This window comes from Myotis daubentonii, chromosome 18 (genome assembly GCF_963259705.1).
Source record: "Myotis daubentonii chromosome 18, mMyoDau2.1, whole genome shotgun sequence".
Taxonomy (NCBI): domain Eukaryota; kingdom Metazoa; phylum Chordata; class Mammalia; order Chiroptera; family Vespertilionidae; genus Myotis; species Myotis daubentonii.
Window position 1 is genome coordinate 1,642,533 of NC_081857.1, and position 18,187 is coordinate 1,660,719.

An 18,187-nucleotide genomic window follows, 5' to 3' on the forward strand; every position below is an offset into this window, starting at 1 on the left:
GTGGGACCCCATGTCCTGGGAGCTCCGGCGGGAATCCCACCGTGGGCTGTGTCCGGAGCTCCCGCCCAGGGGGGACACGGAGCGGGTCGCCGGTGGGGACCAGGGCGGGTGGAGGGGGACAGGGCGGAAGAGAGCTGTGTCTTTAAGACTGTGCGGTGGTGATACGTACTTTTCTCTCCTGTGAATGGGTTTTGCTGTAAATTACAGCTCTGCCCCTGGTCCCTTGGGTCAGAAGAACTGGTCTCCAAACAGAAACCGCTCCGATTGGCGCCCTGCGCTTCCCTCCCAGCCCCTTCCTAATTGAAACCAAATGTGCGGCGTGCTGGATGCTGGGAGCCTGGCGCCGGCCCAGGAATCCTCAGAATGCGAGGTTTCTCGCAAAGGCATCTTGCATCAGCCCCGTGGATGTGCCGCCGCGGCCGCCGGCTGAGCGGGCGGCCTTCACAGCCCGCTCTGCTCTCCCTCCGGCCGGACCGGGACCGCAGCTCTGTCCTCAGCCTCTGCCCGCAGCGCGCACTCCTGGATGAGCGTAAGTTCCGCGTGTTTTTTTCTTTCCTTCGTTTTCTTTCTTTTCCGCAAACGAAAGCTCTGACTGTGCTTCTGGCGTCTCCGGAAGAGTTTACAGAGGAGGCCGGAGGCGTTTCTTCAGGTGGGGCCGGGGGCAGCGGGGCGGCTCCCGGAATCCCGGAATCAGGGCCTCCCTGCTCCGGGCGCTGGGCTCTGGTTCCAGGGAAGATCGGCAGAGCTGCGCCGGGGGCCAGGCAGCCACAGGCCAGGCAGCCGCGGCCGTGGAGGCAGGCCTGGACGCGGAGCCCGGCGGGCGGAGGCGCTGGGCGGGAGCGCCGCTGGCACTGGCCTTTGAGGCCCCAGTTTGAGAGAGGATGTTCCCTGGTGCTTTGTTTTGGGGGCACCTCGGGCAGAGGGGTGCCTCACCCCGAGGTTCTGTGGCGGGGCCTGCGTGGACGCGATGGGAAAGCCCGCTGCCGTCCTGGTCCCCGCGCCGGCCTGGCGGCGTTGCCTTTGTCCCAGGACTTGGGGCTGTTTGCCTTGTTGGCTGTGGGACCTCTGAGTCGTGGCTGAGGCTCAGGAGTCCCATTGACAGGAAGGAGCCTGTCCGAGGGCGGCCGCCGCCAGCCATTTCAGGCGGGAGCCCTGCCGGCGGCGGGGCCTCAGCACCATTTTGCTGCTGCCTGGCCGCAGCGCCCTCCCAGGACGTCGCCCTCCCAGGACGTCGGGGCCTGAAAGGCACTGGTGTCGCCTGGCCTCGCCCGGGGCAGGGGGTGAGCTGGCCTGCGTGGGGCCTCTGCTTCCCGTCCCTCTGGCCCAGCTCCACGGAGCCACTGCGGGCAGCACGGTCGGACCCCGTCAGTGAGCAGGGTGCTGAGGGCGTGGTGGGGCATGGTGTCTGTGGGTGCCCTGGGCTGTGTGTGGACACAAGACAGCGACCCCCAAGTGCTCACAGCACCCCAGGCTCCGCTCAGAGCTCCGCTGGTCACGGCTCCACCTTCTGCAGGGGGCGGCCCAGGAGGGTGAAGGGGGGAGCTGTGGGCCAGGTGCTTAAACGCAGTAGTAAGTCTGACAGCAGTGTGCCCTTGCTGTCTGCATTTTCTAGCGGCCAGGGCCCAGCACAGCAGGTGTACACATGATGCGATGTTGTCTGCCTGGGAAATGCTCACTCACCATCGTCTGGTCCCCATAGAAGAGCCTCGTCCTCTCGGGATGAGGACTCAGACCTGTGCCCGAGTCCCCAGCAGTGCGCCCGCCGCGCGGCTCTGAGAAGGCGCTGGGCGGCCTGGCGGAGGCTCATTCTGCGGCTCCGTGAGCGCCTCCGGCCTGCAGAGCCCGGGAGAGCCGCCGGCTCAGTGGGTGCCCCAGCCGGCACCCCTCCGGCCCCTGCGCCTCATGGTGCTGCTGCTCCGAGAGGTCCTGGACGTGGCCGCGCCTGAGGGCTCTGCAGGGCCTGCACCCCCAGTTCAGTGGGTGGTCATGTGAGCAGCCTCGGCCAGGAGGGGTGTGCCGGCCGGAGGGGGTGCGCTTGGGCGTGTGACTGACAGGGTGGCTTGTCTCCGTGGCCACCTCCTTGATGGAAGCCATCCCTGCTCGCGGTCAGTGTCCCCAGGTTTCTATCTGGGCCCGTGGCTGGCGTGGCCAGGACCCCTCCCCCAGCTGTGCCCGCGTCCCTGCGGGACCTGCGTCCCTGGTTGCTCCTCTGCGTTTTCCCGACGCAGCGTCCGCCGTGTCGCTTTGCACAGCGGGGTCTGAGGCGCTGGCACCTCCAGTGTCTTTGGGGAATTGTTGATATTTGGTTCCAAAAAGTATCGAAACAGCCGCGACGGGAAAGCGGGAGCCTTGCTGCCTGCCCCCCGCACGCTCGGCGCTGTGCTGGGGACGGTGATGCCTGCGTCCAGGCCCCGGGGCCCCTGAGGTCTCGGCAGGCCCATCAGCTGTCGTCACCCACGAGGTCGTGAGTCTGCTCCGCCACCCTGTGGGTGCAGCTCCCTGTGGTGGATGCACGGCGCTGGGTGGGCAGGTCACCGCGTGGGCGTCCAGACCACGCCATTTCCTCGTCAGACCCCGGCACCCCCTGCCCTGCCACCACCCACTCTTCCCAAGGCAGGGGCTCCCCCTGGCCTCTCCCAGGCCCTGGAAGTGGATGAGAGCGGGGGCCCCTGAGTGTGTGCTCACCCCTGACTACCCAGGCACCCCCTTCTCAGGAGTCAGCTCCTCCGGGCAGTCGGCCGCTGGGCACTGTGAGCACAAGCGGCCGTACCAGGTCTGCCCTCCACCAGGGCCCTGCACGTTCCCCCCAGCACGGGCACCTCCCCCCGCCTGTGGGCACCTCCTCCACTGCCCACTCTGCCCACTGGGCCTCCACCTTCGCTGGCATCACAGGCCCCGGAGCTCTGTAAATAGGCAGATCCAGGCGCCGCCCCAGACGGCCAAGAAGGATGCGTATGCGGGGTGACCAGGGCACCTGGACCGAGCCGCCTCCCTCGGTGACCTGGTGGGTGTCCTGCCTCATGTGGGGGCCTGGAGGACCACGCAGGGTTTCGTCTTCATCTCAAGGATGGACTCAGAGCGGAGAACGTGGTCTTGGGAAGGACGCGCCTCTGGCCAGACCCTCGCGGCCCGGGGCCGGCGAGCAGGAAGCACAGGCCGGTCCGTCAGGGGACTTCCCGGGGCGGGGGCCAGTCTCCCTTCCTGTCCTAAACGACGTGGCCAGAACTAGACAGGTTTGCATGCCTGTGGCCAGAAGGAAGCTGCGTGGATGTGGTGTTTTCTGCTTCACTCCGCCCGAGGTTAACGGGACTCACTCCTGTTCGGCAGCAGGTTCAGAGCATCGACTAACGGCGGGTGCCAGCCCCGCTTCTCAGGTCCCCTGTTCCGCCTCGGGCTCCCCTCTACGCTCTGCTCCCCTGCGCCCGGCTCCATCCTCAGGCAGCCACGTCCTCCATGTTCAAAATCGCTCCTCCTTGCTTGTCCCAGCTCTATTCTGGGTCACGTGCCCCGTCATGTGCGGCTGGGGCTGCCCATCGCGCTGAGCTCTCACCATAACTCGGCTGTGGAAATGGTCCCCTTCTCTGAGACGAAGTTATGTTTCCGGAGTCAGCTCAGTCTACGCCTGCCCCCCGGCCTCCCCTGAGCCCTCGGTGGGGGGCTCCTCTCACACCTGCAAGGCCGCTCTCCCTCGTGGAGCAGGGGACCCAGTGTCCCCGAGACCTTTTCGGGGAATCCACAGGTCACTGCTGTCTTCATAGCGGCACTAGATGCTCTGCCCACCCCCCCCCCCTGCCACGAGGTGACGTGACATTCACTCTCGCAGCAAATTGAATCCAGAAGTAGCAGAGACTCCTGTGTCCCAGTGCCACCCTTCTCGCTAAAAACTTCTGAAAAGATGTATTTTTAGAAAAAGTCATTATTTATGTTACCACGCAATTGTCATTTCACTGATTCCTAAATGACGAGCGCAGTCCTCGTGTCTTCTGAGTTGATGGACGTCATGAGCAGAGCCTCTGGACAGCGTGTGGGCCCCGGTGGGTGAGGGGTCAAGAGGGGAAGAAAAGGGGACTGAGGCTGAGTCGTCCACTTACTCTCCACCCTCTCGGGCCCAGGGCCGCACCCCAAGTAGAGGTCAGTTCTGGGGTCCCGGCTCAGGGGGACGGCCCGGCCCCACAGGGCGCGGGATGCGGGACCTTTCCCATCCCCTCAGGACCTGCCGGAGCTCTGGTTCCCACGTCCACCTGGGTCTCTGCTGACATCGCCATGTCATTTATTTAAAGTTGCATCTTACACAACAGCTGCCGGTGGTTTTGGGGGAAATACTGAACAGAAACACTACCAGCAGCATGACCGCCAGAGCCCGCGAGAGGCTCAGAGGCCTCAGTACTAGGAAGCCTGGTCCCGGGCGGCTGCTGCAGATGGATACACCCCCCACCTCCCTGTCTCATGTCGGCGGCAGGTCAGCAGGTCGGTCTGGGTCTGGGACTGTCAGTCAGCGGGCCCCGCGTGCGGTGCTGGGACTGTGAATCAGCGGGCCCCGCGTGCGGTGCTGGGACTGTGAATCAGCGGGCCCCGCGTGTGGTGCTGGGGCTGTCCGTCAGGGGGCCCCGCGTGCGGTGCTGGGACTGTGAATCAGCGGGCCCCGCGTGTGGTGCTGGGGCTGTCCGTCAGCGGGCCCCGCGTGCGGTGCTGGGGCTGTCCGTCAGGGGGCCCCGCGTGCGGTGCTGGGACTGTGAATCAGCGGGCCCCGCGTGCGGTGCTGGGGCTGTCCGTCAGCGGGCCCCGCGTGCGGTGCTGGGGCTGTCCGTCAGCGGGCCCCGCGTGCGGTGCTGGGACTGTGAATCAGCGGGCCCCGCGTGCGGTGCTGGGGCTGTCCGTCAGCGGGCCCCGCGTGCGGTGCTGGGGCTGTCCGTCAGCGGGCCCCGCGTGCGGTGCTGGGGCTGTCCGTCAGCGGGCCCCGCGTGCGGTGCTGGGGCTGTCCGTCAGGGGGCCCCGCGTGCGGTGCTGGGACTGTGAATCAGCGGGCCCCGCGTGCGGTGCTGGGGCTGTCCGTCAGGGGGCCCCGCGTGCGGTGCTGGGGCTGTCAGTCAGCGGGCCCCGCCTGCGGTGCTGGGGCTGTCAGTCAGCGGGCCCCGCGTGCGGTGCTGGGGCTGTCCGTCAGCGGGCCCCGCGTGCGGTGCTGGGGCTGTCCGTCAGGGGGCCCCGCGTGCGGTGCTGGGGCTGTCAGTCAGCGGGCCCCGCCTGCGGTGCTGGGGCTGTCAGTCAGCGGGCCCCGCGTGCGGTGCTGGGGCTGTCCGTCAGGGGGCCCCGCGTGCGGTGCTGGGGCTGTCCGTCAGCGGGCCCCGCGTGCGGTGCTGGGGCTGTCCGTCAGCGGGCCCCGCGTGCGGTGCTGGGGCTGTCCGTCAGGGGGCCCCGCGTGCGGTGCTGGGGCTGTCAGTCAGCGGGCCCCGCGTGCGGTGCTGGGGCTGTCCGTCAGCGGGCCCCGCGTGCGGTGCTGGGGCTGTCCGTCAGCGGGCCCCGCGTGCGGTGCTGGGGCTGTCCGTCAGCGGGCCCCGCGTGCGGTGCTGGGGCTGTCCGTCAGCGGGCCCCGCGTGCGGTGCTGGGGCTGTCCGTCAGCGGGCCCCGCGTGCGGTGCTGGGGCTGTCCGTCAGCGGGCCCCGCCTGCGGTGCTGGGACTAGGCTGGGTCCCGGAGTCTGGAGTCTGGACCTGCAGCCCCGAGGGAGGAGCCCTGTCCTTCGTGCGGCAGAGAGAGGGGCCAAGCCCACCATGGCCCAGATGTGTCCGGTTCCTCGCAGTTTCTGCAGTTTTCAGAGCGAAGAGTCAAGCAAGTGGCTGCAAGCTCTTGGGGGGAAGGCTGAGTCCACAGGGGTTTCTCCTCACTGTCAAGCCTTTCATGGGTTTGCCTGTTCATTATCTGGGGCCGCACCCCATGCCTCCTTAGCCACCTTGTGGGAGAAGATATCTCAGGTGCCCTTGTCCCCACAGAGTCCTTGAAAGGAATTCTTTCTTCCTTTCCCCTCTCCCCCCGTCCCCCTCTCCTTCCCCTCCCTTCCCCACAACAGGCTCCGGATACTGCATTGCTAAGAGGTCTTAGCCTAGCCTCCATGGCATGCATTTCAGAATGAACAATTCGTAGCTACAGTTAACCACTGACCAGAAGTTATTGCAGCTTCTCTATTGCATGAGATCCTCAAACATTAATTATCTGAATCATTCTGCTGTACCTTTCAGAGACTATCATTGTGGTCTTTCCTTCCCCGGCCACTCCATTGTAAGTGACTATTTCCAGAAATTACTACTGCGCTGTCCAAGGCATGTGCTGTGTACGGCCTCGGCCGGGAGCCGGGTCGGAGCCTCCACGGCCCAGTGTCGGACCTGGAAGTGTCCCTGGGCCCCCTGGGTCTTCTGGCCTCGGATCCAGGCTCAGTCCTCCCGAGAACGAGGAGAGAGTGCCACTCCGTGTCCTGCGTGTCACTAACAACAGGTGTTAGCGTCTGACCTGGAACACCGGAGGGAAGTGGCTGAGACAGGCTGGGCCCAGGGCCGCTCCGCGCCCTCGCCAGCTCTCCGAGCCTCAGGGCCTAGGGGACGGTCTGGCTTCTGCACCCTCATCCTGTTCGGGCCGGGGGCTCTGGCCTGGGTCCTACAGCACCAAGTGCTCCTAATGGGTCCGCAGAGCAGTCCTGCCTGGGCCTCTCGGGACGTTACGCTTCTAGGGGACTCAGGCTGAGGCTCAGGTGCCACCTCCTGCTGGTCCCTTCTGTGCCCCCTTCCCTCCAGCGTCCTGTCCCATTCTCTCCCATTTCCTTCTGTGTCTCTGTGGACAGAAGGGGCCACATGCTGACCTGACCAGCTCAGGGAGGCCTTGCAAACTCAGAGACCTAAAGTCACCACAAAGGATGGTCTGAAATTAAACTTTAAAGCAATGATGGTGGGTAGTCACGTCCTAGGCTGGTATCTTCCCTGACAAGGTCAACCTTTACCTTCCCTGAGCCTATTGTCTTTTTGCATCTATGATAACATCCCTGTGAAGTGTCTGGGTAACTTGTAACTTCCCTTTTCCCGGACCCCTCAGGGCACAGCCGAATGTGCTGGGCGCCAGGACAGAGACCACAGGTTCCTTCATTGTTGTTGTCATGTTAATTGTTGACTGTTAACTATCCTGCACCCACCTGAGTATGTGTCTGTCATTTTACTTTTTATCCAATCCCAGGGGCTCCCCTCTCCCTGCCCCCCACTCCGCTGTGCTTTCTCCCGCCTCTCTATCTATCACCAGTGGAGTTCGTGTAACCCACCTGTGTCCCTCCTTTGATTGCAATGTATAAAAATAGATGAAAGACCACCATTCTTTGGAGCACTATCTCTGCTTCTCAGCAGTTGTCGACAGTTTGGCTCCAATAAACTCACAAAAATTCTTTACAGGTTTGAGTGTTTTTACATTAACGTCTCTTTGTCTCTCGGCTCCACCTGTCACACTTTCTTCCCTTCACTGGAGGGCGGCTCCCGAGGGCGGTGCCGCTGAGCTGACTTCTCCGTGAAAGGAAGGGCTTCAGTTTCCCCGCAGGAGCCACCACTGCATCCGCGTCTGTGCCCCACGTCTCTCATCTCTCGGGTGGACTTCTGGTCCGGGGTTGGCCTGGGGGAGGCCGCGCTGGGGCTGGGGCTGTGACTGAACAGCCCGAGTGTCGGCTGTCTCAGAGGGTCCCATACGCTGGCGGGAAATGAGACAGTGTGGCTGTCGCTGCACAGGCCTCCGTCGGGGAGTTCGGATCTGTGCCGGTGACCATGAGGAGGCCAGGCTGGGCAAGCGCATCAGGAAGCGCTGATAATATTTTTGTTGTAAAACTTGACTTTCCAAAGCCCTGGGCAAGTGTGGAAGCCTCTGCCTTCAGGAGGACATACCAGACAGAGCCCTGTGGCAGTGACAGGACTGATGACCCATAGGGCCCGAGGCTGGGCCAGCAGGGGCAGGTGGGGCGGGACAGAGGGAGGGTGCCGCCCTCCCTGCCGGCAGGAGTGGTCCCGAGGACGCCCCATAAAGGTCACGTCACGTAAGCTGGTCTTTACCCCATAGTCGAATTTTATGGAGAATTTTCTTTTCTTCAAAGAGGAAATATATTTGTAACTAAAGAAATATCACTGAAGCAGAAACTCCTTGCATTCAATAAAAACTAGTAATTCTACGTGAGCAATCTGACCCCAGACTGTAGATCAGCGCCTTTACCCTGTCCGTGCTGTTGAGAGGGTCTCACTGCTCTGGGTCTATTCAGAGGAAACACTCCCAAGGGATGACACAGGTCACAGAGACGCAGCCTCAGGGGCGAAGCAGACGCCCGCCCGTGGGCTGGGGAAGGGAGCCGAGGGCCCGCCTTTAAAACCACGGTTCTGAGAATTTTGGATGATACAGCTACTTCAGGTTTTATTCACAAAGTTGTATGAAGGTGGTCAATCAATTATGTGCAATAAAGATGCACAGGAAGGACCTTGGGTGAAGGCGGGCCGAGACGCCAACCAGGTGGATGTTTGGGGGACACTCGTTCTTCGTGCCGTGGGTAGTGTGTGATGAGCCTGCCTTCCTTCACGATCAGCAAGGAAAGAAGTTGTGTCATTTCTACGTAAGGGACAACATCAGGAAGGAGTGTGTGTTGTTCCCAGAGACAGCGCAGTCAGCCTGTCGCCTCCCTTCCTGGGACGCGGAGGCTCTTTGCTCTTGGAAGGTCTGTCCTGTTCCCAGCGGGGTCATCACCACACGTCAGTCTGCTCCCAGGGACGAGAGCTGCTATTCGCACCTGCTCGTCACACGTGGATCTCAGCATGCGTGGATCTCCAACACACACGGATTTTGGGCACATGGACTCAGGCACACGTGGATCTCTCTGGCACACATGGATCTCTCTCTGGCACACGTGGATCTCTCTGGCACACATGGATCTCAGTCACCTACATGGACTGGAGATCTAAACCCTTGGTTTTCTGTCAGCATCGTTCAGACTCAAACCCAATTGCGCTCTCTGGCTTCTCTGCCACACTCACTTTCTGCGAAGTCAGAGCCCCTCTCAGAAGCACTGGGCTTCACCTGGGGCCCAGCTCCCTGTTTCTGACCCTCTGCTCATGCCCAGGGGCAGCACATACCACCCAGCCCAGCAGGCTAGGGGCCCCTTTCCACAGGACAGGTTGACAGTGCTGGGTGGGCACTTCTGGGTCTTGGATGGCACACCTGTGACCTGAGGGCGGGTGACAGCTGGTTGCCACGGCTCCCTGCAGCTCTGAAGCTGGTGGCCTTGTTCCGTCACTGTCCCAGGTGCGCATTCACCTGTCTGCACCGGCCTTGGGTGCCTGTCGAGCTCACGTTCCTTTTCTGCCACGATGTGTCCCCAGCGGTTCTAATTCGCAGCGGGTGTATGGTCCGTTGGCCACTCGTACATACCGCCTCTTGTCGAAACCACGGCAAGGACCTATGGATAGTACTGGAATAAAATTCAGCGCCATGGGGAGATCAAGTCAACGTTGGGGAAGAAGGTGCGCCCTTCCCTGGCGCTGGCCTGGGACCACGCAGGGCGAGGGGCATGGAGGCCGTCTACATACAGCATTTCTGGGAACCTCAGGAAGCCACGCCCGGCCTGCAGCTCATTGCTGTGTCTCAGGATTGTTCTTTTCCACCGACCGCAGCCTCCTCTCCTTCAAGTTCCTACAGGTGCCTCTTCCTCCTTTCTCGCCGCAAGCCCTGTGTCCACGTTGGACACAAGAAGAGGTCAGCTGAGAAAGGTGAGGCTGTGCTGACATGCTGCCAGGCCCCACACAGGGCATGCAGGAGGGGGTGTGTCCCAGCGGGAGGGGCGTGTCCCAGCGGGAGGGGGCGTGTCTCAGCGGGAGGGGGCGTGTCCCAGAGGGAGGGGGCGTGTCCCAGCAGGAGGGGCGTGTCCCAGAGGGAGGGGGCATGTCCCAGCAGGAGGGGCGTGTCCCAGAGGGAGGGGGCGTGTCCCAGCGGGAGGGGCGTGTCCCAGCGGGAGGGGCGTGTCCCAGCGGGAGGGGCGTGTCTCAGCGGGAGGGGGCGTGTCCCAGCGGGACGAGGGCCTCTGCTGACCAGCCTCACAGTGGGGGTGGCTGAGGGAGGGCCCCTTGTTTACCCTCTGCCTGGGAGCGTTCTCTTCCTTCTGTTAGCTGCAGAGGAGTCTGAGCTGCTTACAGGCAGGAATCTTGCTGGTTCATCTTTGCAGCTCTTTCTGGAACCTACTATGGTGCTAAACACAGGGTGGGCGTCGGTGCTGGGAAGGATGAGTGATGGAGGACAGGTGCGCCTGAGGGCAGTGGGGGCAGTGTGAACTCGGGTCTGTGGTTGTGGTCAGAGCCGATGACGGGTCATTCATTGCTCAACATATCTTTGGGGGGGACTCAGTTCACCCCAGCACTGCTAGATGGTGAGGGGTACCCTGGGTGTAGCAGAAGCCTCGTGGATTTGTAGAAATATGGCACTCGAGATGGGAGGACCCGTCATGATTTAAGCGTCTAAGGAAATATGTAGGGAAATGCAGTGGAGTTGCTTTGGGGTTCATGTGACACACGCCAGGCACGGGATGGATCCCTTTACGTGTATTCCTTGGCTCACGTGTGCCCAGAGGCTCTGCGACACAAGGCTGTGTAGGCGCTCCGGGCTCCCCACCCGGGAGACGGACACACGTCTCCTGTAGGAGAAAAAACACAGCACAGAGTGGCCGATGCCCTGCCCTGGTCACCAGCAAGGGGGGCGGGGCTGAGAACCCAGGCGCCTGGCGCTGGGGCAGGGGGACGGCGCTGCTGGCTCGGAGAGGAGGGGTGAGCGCAGGGGACAGGTGGCCAGTAAGCAGCGAGGGGGCGGGCGGGTGTGGTGACACACAGGTGGGCCTGGCAGTGCGCAGAGGGGGAGGGGACTGTGGGGGGCAGCGGGGGAGGCATGATAACTAGGAATTTGAACAAAAAGAATTGACATGAGATGATCCGAGACAGGAGAGGGAGAGGAGAACGTAAGAAAGCACCGAGTTCTCCCGCAGGAAACCCAGCATTTCCACGGGCGGGTGACATCCGGGGGCCGCGGGCCAGGCGAGGCGAGAGCTGGGCGAGGCAGGCTTGGCCAGGCCAGGCTGTGGGGGCAGAGGCCCTGAGGCTCCCGGCGGGTGCGGGCCACGTTTTCTTCCCGCGTGTCACGGTCCTTCTGGCCTGTCTGCGAGGCTCGCCTCCAGCCCGTCCTCGAGTCAGACCCTCACCGGGGAGTTTGCTGTCCATGTCGCCTCCTCACCGGGACTTGCTCCCAGGTTCCCATTCTGGTTGCTTCTGGTCGTGTTTGCAAAGCCACCCACAGACCAGTGCTGAACCCACATGTGCCGCATGGTACATGCCGTGGTGCCCTTCCCCGCCCCACACTGTGGGGATCTGTTATCTGCGTGCATGTTACTGTACATGTGTTATGACACAGATTCCTGTACACTCTGTTTCCTAATTAACTGCCCTCGTGTTTTGATGATGTTTCTAAGTGGAAAAGACTTAAATAGGCGAGTCCCTCCCTATCGTGTGACGGCAAAGATCAATTCCCACGCTCTCCGGGAGCGGCCTGCCCCACACTGACCGTGAGTCCTTCGCCCGGGCGGCCGCGCGGGCTGGCCCCAGCCTGTCCCCCTCAGACGGAGCCTGTCCCCCTGAGACGGAGCCTGTCCCCCTCAGACGGAGCCTGTCCCCCTGAGACGGAGCCTGTCCCCCTCAGACGGAGCCTGTCCCCCTGAGACGGAGCCTGTCCCCCTCAGACAGAGCCTGTCCCCCTCAGACGGAGCCTGTCCCCCTCAGACGGAGCCTGTCCCCCTGAGACGGAGCCTGTCCCCCTGAGACGGAGCCTGTCCCCCTCAGACGGAGCCTGTCCCCCTCAGACGGAGCCTGTCCCCCTGAGAAGGAGCCTGTCAGAGACGCGGACACCCTTGAGCCGGGCTCGTCGCCGGACGCTTGTGCGGGAGTTCGGGCGCGGAGTGCCCGGACCCCACTGGCTCCATGGCAGTGTCACCGTCACGCACGTCCTCTCGTTCAGCCTCTCACGCCCTGTCAGCTCCGTAATTAGCGATGGAGGCGGTCTTTGTGTGGATGCTACAATGAGCGCAAATGGACTTTCAAACTCTTTGCCCGGCCCCACCTCTCAGAGAAAAGCACTGCGTCCTTGCAAGCTTGGGGGAGGGCCTCTGGGGGCGGCTGTGGGGCTGGCAGCGCTGCCACGGGGCCCTGCTCTGGAGGAGGCAGCCGTCACGCCCGGACAGGCGGCCCCGCGGCGAGCTCCTCTCACCCTGCCCACCCGGCTCCGGCCTGGGGGAGAGCAGGCGCATCGGTGCCCAGGGACGCACAGGGAGAACTACCGTCGGCTTTCGTTTCCCTTGTGGCTTGTGGAAGGGTGAGGAGGTGAGCGAGGTCTAGATTCATGGAGTGTGTGCTTCATGTTTGTGTTGGCCAGCTCATTGCCTGCTATCTTCTATCTGTCTATCTATCTATCATTCTTCACTATCATCTATCGATCCGTCTATCCATCATCTATCTACGCTGGTCCTATTCGGTTACATACCTGACCCCACAGTGAATGATGAGTATTTAGGGTGTACATTCCAAGCATTAGTGGGGTGACGGGGGCCGTTCTTGGGGGTGCGGAGAAGCTACGTCCACGGTGGAGGGAGCATCAATCCGCCTGCACGGCTTCTGACAGGGGAGCTCCCTGCTGACTCGGGCGGCGACTGTTCTGGAGAGTCTGAGGACTGGCTCCCAGGCGTCGGCGTGGTGTGCGTGGAGGGAGGCCGTTAAAGGCCCTTCGCTTTGGACGTGTGCCAAGTAGCTGGGAACACGGAGCTGGGGCCAGTGACACGCGTGGACCGACGTGTTTCTCCAGTGAGAGCCAGAGTGTGGTCTGCGGGGCAGGCGCCTCTGCCTTCCTCCGCCTGCGCTTGGCGCCGGGGCTGCCTAACCACGCCAGGCCCGTGACCGTGACCCTGTGACTGAGGCGGCAGCTGAGGCTCCAAGGCTGATGTCTCGCGTGGGGGACCGGGTTTCCGCGAGATGGGAACCGGCAGCACCTGCCCTGAAATTGGCGCTCGGAACCAAGGCTGCGTTGGCACCATAACACCTGCGCGTTCCTTGATTTCAATCTGTTTGTGGGAAAGCATTTATGCCCCATTTCTATTCACAATTCGAGCTGTGTGTGGGGTCTGAGAATGGAGCCATCTGTCAGGAAGGCTCTGCAGTGATCCACACAGGAGGGCGTCCAGGGTGCGCTGGCCTCAGTCATTCGAAAGCTGTCCTGGTTGAGCCACTGTGGCCGGGGGACACTGGCTGGAGAAGGCCCGGGAAAGCCGCGGCAGGGAGGTGACAAAGCGTGCCCTTGGCCCTGCCCCGCCTGCTGTGGTGCCAGTGGGTGCCGGCAGGGGAACTGGCTTCTTCGCTCTCATCAGTGGGTTGGCACCTGTGCCTTTGCTGCCACTGGGGTTGGAGTCCAGTCCCGGGGTCTCCTCACAATGTCCTGCTGACACCTGCCCGCTCTGTTGTGACGGGGGTTCCTGACTTGGCCTGGGGAGGCAGTAGTTCTGCGTGTCTCAGCTGGTGTCAGCTGCCCTGGGGGTGGGCCTGTGGCTCCGGGGCCAGTGGCAAGGTGTCCCTGCTCAGACACAGCGAGGGACACGGCAGCCCGCATGGGCACGTAGCGGAATCGACAGCGCACGTGAACCCACGTGGATGTGCGGACGCTCTCTCCTTTGAGCCAAACCAGCCAAGGCACCGGGCTGGCTGCGAGCTGTCGGTGGTCGGTGGGATTGCTGGAGCGGGTCCTGCACTCACTGCCGCAGTCACTCCCAGATGGCAGGCCGTTCCGACGGGGCGCGGGCCCAGGGCACACTGTGGGCGAGGGTGTCCTGGGAGACAGGATCAGCCCTGTGGCCGGCATGCCCACCGGGGAGCTGGGGGCGGGAAAGACCTGAAGGGTGGCGCTGGAGACAGGCCACCGCGGGCAGGCCGGGTTAGGGTCGGGACGTGGACGGCACAACTGTGTGCGCCGGGCCCGTGGGGACCGGAACCGCGGTCACCAAGCGGGGTCCGTGAAAGTGTCTGGTGCGGGTGGGTGAGCGCTCAGAGCGGAGCCCCTCCTGGGGAACCTGGGACCCGGCGGCACAGAGGGAGCGGCCGCCCCCTTCCCGCGGCCCCTCCTGGCCGGCTCCGGCGCTCGGCCGAGGGCGTGTTGTTTGGCTGGGACTCCTTCCCTTTGGTTTCCTTCTCCGGGGCCCGTGTCAGGGGCTCAGGGCCAAGCAGAGACACTGGCCTGCATCCCGGCCTCCGTGGCCACGCGGGGCGGGTTTGGAAAGACACGGATGGGGGCCATTTGCTGGGCACTCGCTGGGCGCCAGGCGAGTTTGTACCTTCCCAGGCCCAGCCGGAGTAGCAGCTGGCAGCCCACCCTCCGGGTTGGGGCCCAAACCACTGCTTTCAGGGAGGCCCTCCCCCCTCCCCCTCCCACTCCCCTCCCCCTCCTCCCCTCGCCTCCTTCTCCCCCCACCCCCCAGAGCCTGCAGCTGCCTGCCCTGCCTGCGCGTCCTGACTTCTGGACCGGAGGCCCTGATTAGCTGCCACCTCTCCATGCCACTGGGCTGGTCTCAGCAGCCCTTGTGCCCTCTCCTCGCTCGCTGGCCCCGTGTCCATCTGGTGGGAGGTGGGTGGGCGCACAGCCTTTGGACCTGCCTCTGGGGCAGAAGCACCTCCGCCCTGCCCGTTGGTTGGCTGACCCTCATAGAATTCGTGGACAGGGCTCCTGGCGGGAGCGTTCCTCTCAGAAGGTTGGGGGTGGACACAGTGTTGGGAGAACTAGGAACCGCCTCCCAGCAGCAGGGCGCTGAGCCCCAGCCCCACGCCTGGTTCCATGCAGAGTCTGGACATGCCGCCCATCCCCGCGTGGACGTCCTGTGCTGAAACCCAGGCTTCTGTGGGGAATGGCCAGGTGGCTCTCACGTGGGCCTGCCATGAGACTGGCTGGAGGACTGGCGACGTGACCGTTCCCACCAAGCGCGGCGGGGTTGGCCCTGTCGCTCCGCGCTCCGTGGCTGTTGGGCTCACTCAGAGCAGAAAACAGAAGCAGAACTAACTCCCGTGAGACACTTGTTATTCCCACCAATTCTGCCCACGTGAAAGCCCAGGTCTGGTTTTCTAGCTGGCGCCCAGGAGGGTGATAGCCCGTCCCACGGGGAAGTCCCCAGACAGCGAACGCACGGCGGACACTCAGGAAGGCCTCTCCCCTAACAAGTGCCCGGGCTCTGCACTCGGTGTCACGCCGCCGTCTCCGGCCGCACTGCTGCTCCCGCGGCCGCGGAGGTGGGGCCGCCCTGGGGCACCGTGGCCTTGCTCTGAGCCGCCCACGAGGTTCTCGAGGCTGGCCCTGCGGACTCTCACCTGCGGCACAGCTTTCTGTTTGCAGCTCAGCTCAGCCCTCACTGGATCTCAGCCGTGGCGTCCTGGCTGCCGGGGACACAGCTCCCGCCACTGTGGGGAGCGTGTCAGCCCCGGTGCCTCTCGCTGTGGCAGACCCTTGGCCTAGATCCATCTGGGCACTCATGTCTGTGCCACAAGCCTCTCCAGGGACCCAGGTGCTGGGCGTCACGCAGCCACTCCAGTGCCGTCCTGGAGGCTCACACCTGGGGGACCGTTGTCCCCGGGCAGCTGGGACCCTGGGGCTCTGGGATGATATGGAGACTCTGAGCCCTCGGTCGTCCTCCTGGCATTTCTGGCTGGGACCCGGAGGCTGTGCCGTGTGGGCCGGGCAGTCCCCCATTGAATGTACATTAAATACGTGCACCACGTGGGTGGAATATACATTCTCTCCAAAGTGTGAGAAGCACGGGAGCCCAGCGCTCACGTTGGTTGGGTGGGTGTGTGACAGCCGTTGGAAGGCGTGTTCCTGAGAAAACGCAGCTCCGAGGGCTCAGCCGGAGGCCGTGGTCCGGTCCGCCGGGCACTGTCGGGGCAGGACGGCGCCCTCGCCTCGCACTGCGGTGTGAGACAGGGAGGGAGCTGGATGGCGGCCTGAAGCCATGGTTCCTCCCGGCTTCTGTCTCCCACACATTTGCCAGGAAATGAGACGGGACACGCGCTGGACAGCATCAGGACGGACGCCGAGGCAGGCTCAGGGCTGGGGTCAGGACCGGGAGGGACACAGACACAAAGGCAGCCTCCCTGGACGGAGGCAGACACCTGACAGCGGGCTTCATGCCTGGCCCAGGAGACGGCTTTGTTCTACAGCGGCACACGGTGGCCGCAGTGTTTTGGGGAGGCGATCAGTTTTGCCCTCCAGCTCTGACGCCCGCGGGAGCTGAGCGCCGCCCTGAGCAGTGTCGCTGCAGAGAGAGTGTTGTCCTCACCTGCCACGCGGCCACCGAGTCCGGCCAGACGGCACGTGCACGGCACCAAGGTGGCGTGGCCGCTCTGTGCCAGCGAGCCGTCTGGGGAAGTCGAGGAGGCCCGTCGCGTGCCGCCCCCAGCCCGCCTCCGGCCTCACTGACGCCCCTGGGCTCGCACTGCCTAGAGGGTCCTTTGGGTCGTGGCCTCCCTTCCTCCTGGTGGGTGAGTCCTTCCCTTTCCTTGGGGACTGTCTGCCTCTCCCATCACCTGGAGCAACGACAGACTCTCAGCCCCTCTTCCCTCCAGCGGGGAGCCTCATGGAACCAGCGAGCCCACGAAGTCCACCGCACATAGAGCCCATGGTCCCAGGCGTGTGGCCGTGTCCACCACACGATTCACGTGCGGCCCCAGCCCAGCCCCCATGCCCACGCCTGCGACTGCTGGTCTCGGAACGTGTAGTTTATGGGGCTGCAAAGTAGCTGCATTGACATGCAGTTTAAATGCTGCCTCCTAACCCGTCAGCCTCCCGCCTCCCGTCCTCTTGCTCGCGACCGCACTCTGTTCTCTGCTGGGCTGTAGTCAGAGGACGCTGCTGCCCGTGGCGGGAGGGCAGGACCCTGCGGGCTCTGCAGCGGGCGGTGTCGGGCGGTGGACGGTCACACCCTCAGAGGAGCAGCTGCGCACGGGCTGTTTCCACCGAGACACTCAGCAGGCAGAGATCCATAGTGTGTGTGTGCATCGTGTGCACACGTGTGCATGCATCGTATGTGCATGTATGTGCATGTTTGGGTGTGCCCATGCGAGTGTGGTGTGTGTGCACTGTGCACATATGTGTGTGTTCACGTGTGCACACGTCTTTTCCTTTTCGCCACCTGGCGCGTTGCTGGCGTGCGGAAGGTCAGTGGCCGCTGGCTGCCGCATGTGTGCAGCCTTCGCTCCTTTGGAAAGTGGGCATGTGTTTAGGGGAAGAGACGAGCGAGGCCTGAGGGATGGAGCCAGGAAGTGGGGCTTCGGGGTGCCTGCGAAGGTGGTCCCAACAGGTATCGTGTCACGCTGGGTGCCGTGGCCGCTGCAGCGGCGTCCGGCTCAGTCCCTGGTCGCAGTGTGTTTGTGCTAATACAGCCGGCACCATGCAAGTGGGTAAAGATGGAACAAGATTGAGTCGTATGAAAAAATTAGCTTCCAGTCATGGTCGAAGGTGATTGACACGGTGAGGAGCTGGGGGCGGGGTGAGAGTGCTTGCTCGCGGTCCCCGTGGGCGGGTGGTGGTGTGAGCGCGGAAGGGCCCGGGTGGAAAAGGTGTGGCTCTGACCGCCAGCCCCGTGTGGCGGACGGCCCCGCAGCACAGTCCGCTTGAGGCCCTGAGACCGAGGCGGCGGCAGCGGAGGGAGCGGGGTCTGCCCACCTGCCGACCACAGACTCCCCTCCTTTTCCCGCTCGGGCAGCCGGGGCGCTCACGCAGGAGTCCCAGCCGCCCCGGGGGCTGGCAACCAGGCGCCCCGGCCCATGTGCACATCCCTCCTCCCAGCCCCAGCCTGGCCCACGTCTCCATGCTCCCAAACCTCCTCCGACCCACTGGGAGCTGCTGGGGTCCCCGTGAGAGGGTGACACCGTCGGCCACGGTCCGGCCGCCAGGTGGGCATCCCCACAGTTACTGCTGAGGTGGGTCCCGCACTGACTTCAGACCTTCCTGCCTTTGTCCTCGTGTGTGTGTGTGTGTGTGTGTGTGTGGGGCGTGTGCATGTGCATGCATGCGCACGTGGGTATGTGCGTGCATGTGGGTGTGTGCATGTGTGTGCATGCGCACGTGTG

The 18,187-nt window shown here is 63.7% G+C and overlaps 1 protein-coding gene across 2 annotated transcripts in view; it reads left to right on the forward strand.

Annotated features, from left to right (window-relative positions):
• The first annotated feature begins 348 nt into the window (after positions 1-348).
• DDR2 (discoidin domain receptor tyrosine kinase 2) overlaps positions 349-18,187 on the forward strand; it is a 66,579-nt gene continuing 48,740 nt past the window's right edge. Inside the window, exon 1 of one of the 2 annotated variants that reach the window (XM_059674274.1) lies at positions 349-529. In XM_059674274.1, the coding sequence (XP_059530257.1) occupies positions 364-529 (166 nt within the window). In that variant the 5' untranslated portion in view covers positions 349-363. The remainder of the gene's footprint in view (positions 530-18,187) is intronic. The other variant, XM_059674275.1, reaches the window with a different exon arrangement.